This window comes from Odontesthes bonariensis, chromosome 2, assembly GCF_027942865.1.
Source record: "Odontesthes bonariensis isolate fOdoBon6 chromosome 2, fOdoBon6.hap1, whole genome shotgun sequence".
In the NCBI taxonomy this organism is placed as follows: Eukaryota; Metazoa; Chordata; class Actinopteri; order Atheriniformes; family Atherinopsidae; genus Odontesthes; species Odontesthes bonariensis.
In genome coordinates, this window is record NC_134507.1 from 44,402,938 (window position 1) to 44,412,653 (window position 9,716).

General features: G+C 40.4%; 1 protein-coding gene across 5 annotated transcripts in view; it reads left to right on the forward strand.

Moving 5' to 3' along the window:
- The window catches only part of ltbp1 (latent transforming growth factor beta binding protein 1), a 173,155-nt gene extending 166,096 nt beyond the window's left edge, over positions 1–7,059 (forward strand). For all 5 annotated transcript variants that reach the window (XM_075482115.1, XM_075482119.1, XM_075482118.1 and 2 more), the window contains 3 exons: positions 231–392; positions 4,032–4,181; positions 4,263–7,059. In XM_075482115.1, coding sequence (XP_075338230.1) covers positions 231–392; positions 4,032–4,181; positions 4,263–4,435 — 485 coding nt within the window. In that variant the 3' untranslated portion in view covers positions 4,436–7,059. The remainder of the gene's footprint in view (positions 1–230; positions 393–4,031; positions 4,182–4,262) is intronic.
- Positions 7,060–9,716: the final 2,657 nt, after the last annotated feature.

The window sequence follows — 9,716 nt, forward strand, 5'->3', positions numbered from 1 at the left end:
TAAAAATGTATACATAAAAATGTATTAGACACGGCCTAAAGACTACATTTATGTGATTGATACACTGATAAAGTTTGAAGCTTTTTCGGTCAGCACAACTCGCAGTGTAAGACGGATCAAATATGCCAATCTAGGTTTTGTTTTTTGTTTTTTTTTCTCCTGGTGGCACATTTCTTATTCAGTGACTTGTTCTTTGTTTCCCTGATCATCTCTCTATCTTTCCACCATAGAGGACTATGCGTCCATGTGCAACCTTCCTTTGGGTGGGGGGAGGCGCCCGTACGGCCATGACGCCCTTGTTGCCGGTCCAGTTCATGAATATGAAGTAAGCCCGGACTATTCCCCCTCACCCGAGCAGCAGCTTATCCCACCCTTTTATGAGCATGAAGAGCGTGAGTACATCTTTCTTCCTGCATCCTTCACATCATACATACATACATCATTGTATCTTCACAGAAGGACACATACCAGTGGAGTGGGCTAAAGATGTGGCTTCCAATCATAGACTATAAAAAGAAAACTTTATCAGAATCAATATTTGAATTTTGAGCAGTTTGTGTTGGAGTAGCTCCTCCCTGGGATCAGACAACAGGGGTCCGGCTTCACTGCCCACATCCATAAACTTCGGGTGTTACATGTTACAGTATAAGCATCAATACGTTACAGGTGTGTTGACATGAAATAATCTGTGTGTCAGAGGCTTTTTGTTCTGACTGATGGTGATAAAGTTTCTCTGGTGACACAAACGGATCTGTTTTCCAGCACTTTGCTGCCACCTTGTGACACAGTGAGTGTCACAGTGAGAACCGTTGCAAGGACCAGGATGACTGCATGAAACTACCTGGAAAAACATATTGTTTTTGCTCTCTTGACATTACTTGACATTAAGTCCCCATCAAACAGGTGCACCAAAGGTGAAACTGAAATACTTTGATGAAATAGAGAAAAGGAATTGTGTTTATTTGGTTTTCCTGGATCTCAAATTACAAACAGAAGAGAAAGTGAATGAGAAACAGAAGCTACAGAGGATGGAAGCTCTGCTTTGTGCCCTGTTTTCCTGTTGTCTTCTTCTCTCTTTTCGTTGGCTTTTGTGAGAGGAGATAAACCTTGAAGAAATTTTCTGTTGGCCTTTCACACCGTCCCTCAAGTCCAGCGGGTCAAATTCATACTTCCTCCACAAAAGATGCTAGAAAAAAGCAGTGGGACACTTTTAAATTCAATTCAATTTCAATTCATTTTTATTTATATAGCGCCAAATACAACAAATGTCATCTCAAGGCACTTAGCCAATTGGAATTCAATTAATTAATAATAATCATAATTCATGAAATAATCCAATTCGTTCATATAGAGCCAATTCAAAAACAATTTCCTAGCTAAGAAAACCAACAGATTGCACTGAAAACTTTTTGTTTTTCGGTCCAATCTCCCGGCCTGAGCGTGCCTGAGGCGACTGTGGAGAGAAACGACTCCCTTTTAACAGGAAGAAACCTCTGGCAGAACCAGAACCAGGAAGGGTGGCCATCCGCCTCGACCAGCTGGGGTTTGAGAAGACAGAAAGGGGGGGAGGGGGGAGGGCCGCAGCGGTGGCGGCACTGTAACACCATTCAAAGGATATCTGTTGGAACAGGGAAACACGAGTTAATGACCACAATAATATCACATATACATAAAGAGAGTAAAGTAAGGAAAGGTGTGACAGATGAGGCCCCCCAGCAGTCTAGGCCTATAGCAGCTTAACTATGGGATGTTTCAGGATTACCTGAGCCATCCCTATTCAAGGTAAACACAAGAAACTTGTGCTAACGAAAAAATAAATAAATAAAGGACCAGACTCAGTGAGTAATTCCCTATACTCCCTATATAGATCTGCTCCTCACACCACAACAACCATCTTTTTACAGCCACAAGCTACCTCAGCCTCTCACCAACTGCACACCAGTCACAGCGGGGTGGGGATGCAAACCCTGGTTCGGGTAGGGGGTAATGAAAGTATAGAGGGTGCCAGAGGTGGAGGCAGAACAAGACACACTAGCAGATACACTATCAGATTCAACAGACCTAACTATAAGCTTTATAAAAAAGGAAAGTTTTAAGCCTGGTCTTAAAAGTGGAAAGGGTGTCTGCTTCCCGGACATTTACTGGCAGCTTATTCCACAATAGAGGGGCCTGATAACTGAAGGCTCTGCCTCCCATTCTACTTTTAGAAACTCTGGGAACCTCAAGTTCAAATTCTATCCAGAAATAAGTCTCATTTCTAGGAGACATTTTAAGCCTTCGTGCTCCCAGTTATAAGCCGCATTCCCACTGTAGGAACCTTTGGCAGTTCCTATAACCTTTTCAGGAACGAGGCCGTTTTCTCCCGCATTCGCACATACAGGAACTCGGGACCATCACCCTCAGTTCCTGGAACCATTTCAGCTCCTTCTCCTCAGCTGGGTCTGTTCTGGGTTCTATAGACACATCTGATGGAGGTGTTTGATGGTCGGTAGCTCCGCCCCTTGTCATGTTGTCAGGCTGAAATGTTTCCTCATACGACACGGACACAACCGTGGCGTGTTTAATAAGTTAAACCTCCACGTGGTCTCCTTTGTCTGCGGCGCTCTGCTCTCCTTCCTTCATGAAACCAAGAAGTATGGCCTGCGCTCCATCCTTCGTCTCCTGACTCTCTGTGAGCTCTTCCAGCCTCCATGTTAGACGCCTGATGTGATCGTCCATGATTAATATCACCATCATGCAGACCATAAACACGGTGGCCTCCCCGCTCTCCATATTAGCTTCTTGGTGGTGTTTTTTCTACTCTCCTTACTTTTACCGTTTTGTTTTGTGTTTGAATGTGGCGCTAAAGTAACTTCCATAATGTAAATGACAGACAGCTGTGGGCTACGAGTTGAACTCATTTTTTTTGTTTCAAATGTACACAATTAGGATGTGCTAGAATAAAAGATATGCAGGACATTTGCACACAAACTAAGTGTGCACCAAATCAGCCCACAAAACTGAACTTATTACAGTGGGATCCTAAAAAAACAAACCACTTTAGTCAGAAAACCTGGGAAAACTCTTCTTATTAGAATACTATGGAATGTTTCTCCTCGCAGAACAAGCCCTCGTCTGCTCCCTCTAAGAAAGTATTTTCTTCCACATCCATCATTTTAACCATGTAGCACCCACAGTTGCAGATATGCAACAAGCTTTTTATTTATTTACATTATTTATTTACGTTATATTTTTATTTACATTACATTATTTGATTTTTTTAAATGAACATACATTATTTACATTCATGTGTAATATTTTTTTACATTACATTTTATGTGCCGACAGTTGTCAGCATCATTTTCTTGGCTCAGTGAATTACACTCTGCTTTGCGGTGCTCTGTTCTAGTTGGTTCTGCTCTCGTTTGGTGTGGTGTGCTTTGTCCACCTTTCACAGCGCTAATGGGAGCTCAGGTCTCCAAATTGTATTATTAAGATTATTTTTTTTGCATTTTTTTATTAGCTTCATGTGCACATTTTTTATTTACATTACATTTTTATTTACATTACTTTATTATATTTATTTATTTACATTACATTATTTAAATTCATGTGTACGTTTTTATTTACATTACATTTTTTGCATTTTATATGTGCTTCACTTTTTCACAACAAAGATCTGTGAAATCTGTTTGATTTGTTGTTGAATGGAAAGTTTATGATGGTTGCGTTCCGCACTTTGTATTAAGAATGTTCAGTAAAGGTCTATCTTATACATTTTATCGTGGTAGCAGCAGTTACTGGTGAACTTTCACTAAACCTTTGACTTGGTTTTGTGAACAAAATTAATCAGGAAAGCCCACAGTTGCAAATATGCAACATTGCCTAAAATGATCAAAAATAGCCCAATTCCAAAAATATTGGTTTATTCCCACCCAAAAAGATGCAAGAAGAGCCAAAATGATTTTTTTTCAATGATTATTCATATGCTTGGGTGCTACAAGGTTAAGATTAAAAAAGTTTGAAAGGGTTTTTTTTTTTTCATGCAACAGATCCATACGATGCCTTCGAAGGCTTGCGTGCAGAGGAGTGTGGGATCCTGAACGGCTGTGAGAACGGGCGGTGTGTGCGGGTTCAGGAGGGCTACACCTGCGACTGCTTCGATGGCTACACGCTGGACCTGTCGCGCATGGCCTGCACCGGTAGCACAGCACTCACATCAAAGAAAAACTCTGCCATCTGACTTATTTCATGGTTTAATTCCTTCTCCCTTCTGTCCACAGATGTAAATGAGTGTTCCGAACTGAACAACCGGATGTCGCTGTGTAAAAATGCTAAGTGCATCAACACAGTGGGCTCCTACCAGTGTGTGTGTCTGCCGGGTTTCAGGGCCTCTGACCAGCCCAACTACTGTGTGGAAGCAGAGGCCCAGCAGACGTCCACACACAGGCAGTAAGCGCGGACAGAAGCTGGGGGGAGACGAGAGACACCAAAGCCTCACGCACACAGGGGAGCGTGTCCACGGACCGCTCTCAGCCCGCAGCAACCCAACCTGAACCCTGAACAACCCGGAGCTCGTCTGACTCCGGACTGAGCCGGTGGAACACAGGCAGAGATGCACTTCAACCTTCTTTATTCTCAAACCTTATTAAACATCTGGAAGTATAACATGGGCCCGTGTATAAAACAAAATCTTATTTACGTAGTTTAAAACCTTCTGCTTCACATTTCTATCTTTATTATGTCGTTACTAAGATACTGTATACTTCTCTTTTGTGTGCTGGTGGTTATTTTTTCAAAGAATTCCATAATTCGTTTGGAATATTTGGCCTCAAACATGCATATTCATGTCCAGTCAGATTTCAAGTGTCACTCAAGTATTTCCAGAATCTCACTTCTGGCTCCAAAAAGACCCAAATGGTAAAGGTTGTATGAAAAGCTTGAGTGGCTGTTCATGTGACATCCTAGTGACAACGTGATGACATCATTGAATTGATTTGGATGAAATAATAGTTGTTAGTCATGACTTGACAGAAAAGTCTTGGCTTTTTGCTTTGGGCAGAAATGACCTCCTGTAGAGCTGAAGAAGCCTCTGACTGAACACTCTTTGTTATTTGAGAACATCATACATATTCGGAGGATGTGCTGCATTGTCTGTTATGTGGAGCAGCTTTTGCACAATCATCTCCAGGAGTCCCCAGCACAGAGCCGGCCTTCTTTATCACTTTGAGTTGGAGTCGCTGGTTCTGATGCTGCAGAGCAGATTAGCTCCTGTACCACAGACTTCTGGAGTATCTGACACATTTGGTGCAGATGTTGAAGGACTAGTGCAGCTTGTTCCTGGTGCTCCTAAAATTCACAAGAATCCTTTTTTCTCTGTACGTGTTCCAGATGATTGTTTCCACATCATGCCACAAAGTCACAAAGTGGTCGTCCAGTTCCCTGTACTCAGCCTCTTGGCCTTCATTGATGCACCCAGCACCTGCGGAGTCCTCTGAGTTGTGCTGGAAGTGAAGAGAGACGGGGGAGAGAACAGTGCCCTGTGGTGCTCCTGTGCTGCTGAGCACCTTCTCATGTGTACAAAGCACCATGTTTGGAACCTCTTGCAAGTTGAGCTTCCAAACATGGTGACTTCATCTTTGCTTGCAGCTACTGAATGAATAAGTGCGTCAGCAGGTTCATCAATCTTACTTCAAGTAAACACTGCAGCATTGTTCCGAGGTGTCATCATTTCTTTCAGTGTGCTTCTAGTTTGTCAGCTTCCAAATATTAGACGAATCAAAAATATTCTCCCACTGGCCAACTGTACTTGTACTTATACTGTACTGTACTTGTATTGTACTTGTACTGTATTGTACTGTACTGTATTGTACTTATACTGTACTGTACTTATACTGTACTTGTACTGTACTGTACTGTACTTACTCTGCAGTGAGCAGAAATCTGATTCCTGGTCCATACCACAGCTGGGGTATTAGTGAGCTGGACCCAGGCGCAGTAGATATTTCCATCCCGAACGCCCTGCTGGTAGCATAGCAACACGTTTAGCAATGACTACTGTTGCTCTCAGCGTTTAATGGAAACTCGCATTTTAAATTAGACGACGTCACCTTTAAGGAGATAATAAACGCTTCGATGAATTGACAGTCTTTGTCACTTTTGCCAAAACCCCTGAGAGGTTATTTGGTCTTTAAAACTATAGAGAAAAAAAGCGCGCACACACACACACGTGTCACATAATCAAAGACCATACAGTCTGCCCTGGTTAAGATACACTAAATGGAACAAACAGTAAAATACTTTCTGATGATTCAGCTTAAACAGCCACTTGGGGGACTGAAACACACAGTTGTATAAAATGTAGGTTTTGGCTGTTCCTTTTCTAAGTTGCTTTGTTATGTTGCCTTTAAGTGGAGCATTAAGCGTGTCATTTAGCATACCGACAAACCCAACATATGGACTTGTGCCGGGGGATTCCATTGTATTTGTGCCCAGTCAAACTGATTGTGGATATTTAATTCTATGAAGAGGCCAGCTGTCTGCTTCCTAATTTCCTCCATCCATCCATCCATCCGTCTGCCACAGAGAGAAGCTCTTTGCTCCACCACAGCTCACCAGATCGAGTCATGTGGACATTTTGCTTTCCTTAAGAAAGTTTCCAAAGTACAGATTTGGGAAGAAGCCTTTTTTGGAGCTCTGTCCTTGTTGTGTAACAGTGGTCAGATGCTATAAGAAAACTACCTGTTGACTGAAACATAAGACAAAACCAAGCTTCATGTTTCTTATAGAGCTAGAAGACTGCTGTGTTTCCTGCCCCCCCCCCCCCCCCCCTCTGTGTTTTGAAAGGAATGAAATTCATTTCCTCCTTCTCTTACCTGTTTCACTGCAAAGTCTTGCCAGGTTGCAAAGCTGCTATGGGACAGCAATGGGAGAGAAGAACTTTGTGTACATTTAAAGAAAAGAGTGGAGAAAACAGCTTATGTATTTGTAATTTGTACATGAATAAATATCTTTTCTATGAATGCATATCACATTGTACATTAAGCCCCTTGGTAATAAAACACAGATTATGATATTTAATGCTGGCTCCTTGCCATTTGTTTTTCATGTTTGAAAAATGATACAGTCGTGCACTTTCTGCCACTGATTGTTCTATTTTACATTTGAACGGCATGATTAAAGGGAAAGTTCCGTTTTTTTAAACCTGGACCTAATTGCTAGCTGTATATGTTCGTTGATAACATTTTGGTGTCACTGAGTCGTGCAGGCGCTATTTAGATCAATGGAGAGCTGTGTACACAGTGTTGGTCATCTTACTTTAAAACAGTAATTATTTACAGTTACAAATTACTTCTCCCAAAAACTGAGTTAGTAACTCAGTTACCTCATTGTAAGAGTAATTAGTTACTAAGCAAAGTAACTGGCGTTATTTTTCATGTTCTATACGCTTTTCCGTTCTATAACATCTTTAACGTCAGAGATGTTTATATTAACTGATAGAAGAATAAAAACACTGTATACAGTAATTTAGAAGATTTGGTATTTATTGGAACTCAATAGATTGTAGCCGAACATGGTACGCATAGAAATAAAAATGTATAAAAAATAAATGTGGAAAATAAAATTTAAGTGCAAAATTAAGAAACGTGTAAACTTGGGTAAAAAGAAACAAAGTCAAATCTGGCCATTAAGTAGTGCAAATCTCTGTAACTATATCAAATCAAATTTATTTATATAGCACATTTCATGTACAAACAGTTCAAAGTGCTTTACATAAAATAAAAGCATTGCAGCAGGGAGTGGAAGAAGCATTAAAATACATCAAAGAATATAAAGAGAAACAAATAAAATCATTTAAATGAATTTAAAAACAAGCAACAGTCAAGATAAGTTCAAAGATAGCGTGCAGATTTCATGCATAGACACATGAGAACAGAAATGCTTTTAACCTGGATTTAAAAATGTCTCCATTTGGTGAAAGTTTAATCTCCACTGGCAGTTTGTTCCACTTGTTTGCAGCATAACAGCTAAATGCTGCTTCTCCATGTTTAGTCTGGACTCTGGACTGGACCAGCTGACCTGAGTCCTGGATCTAAGAGCTCTGCTGGCTTTATATTCTCTGAACAGATCACAGATGTATTTTGGGCCTAAACCGTTCTGGGATTTGTAAACCATCAGCAGACTTTTAAAATCTATTCTGTGACTGACTGGAAGCCAGAGTAAAGATTTTAAAGCTGCTGTGATGTGTTTAGGCCTACTGCTCAATAAACAGAACACTATCTGTAAATGTTCCGCAAAGTCAGGCGTTCTGCAGAGAAGTGCACCCCCTGCTGGTCATGCTTTAAAGAGAGTCTGGAATGGAATGATATAATTACATCATAAATGTGTTCATCTGATTGAATTAACAGATGCGAATTTCAACAAGTCCAAAATTGTCTCTATAATGAAAATAATCCAATCTTATAGTTTTCGGTTAATTGTTATATTATTTCATACCGAGTAAAGATTGTTCATAGAAAATGCCTCCAGCCGTCTTTCGGGCTTCCTACAAAAATGTTAGTCACGGCCCTTACTTTGGAGTATTTGTGCAATGATATAATAAAAGGTGAAATAGATGCTCTAAAGTGTACATGTATTATTCATCTACATGAAGAAATAAGAAAAAAGATGAACGAATGAAACACCATTGTCAGCTCAATATTATCAAGGCAAGGCATCTTTATTTATACAGCGCATTTCATACCACAGGCAACTCAATGTGCTTTACTTAAAGACAAGGCATTTAAAAGAACAGCATAAAAACAAGCAATTTAAAGAGAAAAAAATGGAATAAAAATTAAAAACACAGTCAAAAGCAATCAAAGAAGAGGGGAAAAAGAAACTCAACCATAAGCACACCGAAAGAGAAATGTTTTTAACCTGGATTTAAAAGTGCTTACAGTTAAGGCTATCACTGCAACTTTATTGGATAAATGAAATGAAACGCTTCATTCAACCAAATTGTAGTAACGCGCCACTTCACATTCTCAGTAACAGCAACGGCATTGCAACGCTGGGAAAAGTATTTCATTAGATTACTCCTTACTGAAAAAAATAACCAACACTGGTTACCATTTTTCCCACGTGGGATTTGCTTGTGTTGTACTTGGAGTGCATAAATACTCTAAATATTGGAACAGTTCATGAGACTGGATCCGCTGTTAAGCAGGCAGACTGCGGTAACAGCAGCTTTTTTCTCTTTTCTCTTGGGTAGGATGAGAACATCCAAGGCTTGCTGTAGTTCTGGCTTCTTGTTTCACCGTGCTTGTGGATTTGGTTCAGTCCCTTTCTGTGACAAGCTTACTTGGAATATTAGCTGAACTATCCTGCACACCAACATTTGTTGTAACTTCAGAATCTATTAATAGACTCTTATTAATGTGTGTGTGTGTGTGTGTGTGTGTGTGTGAAAGAGAGTTTGTGCATGTAAAAATGTCAGGGACTGTGTGTGTGTGTGTGTGTGTGTGTGTGTGTGTGTTTATGGGAGTTATCTGTTTAGAGTTACCCGGCAGCACCTTATCTTTCTGTGTTTCCACTGGTTCTGTACAACAGGATCATGGTCAGCTAGCATTGATGTTAGGTAAGTGTGTCCTTTAACATCAGTGGGTTTTTCACAAGAACTGAACTTCTTTAACTCCCTGTTCATTTCAGAATAGAATCTAAGATTCTTCTCCTCACATATAAAGCTCTTAATGACC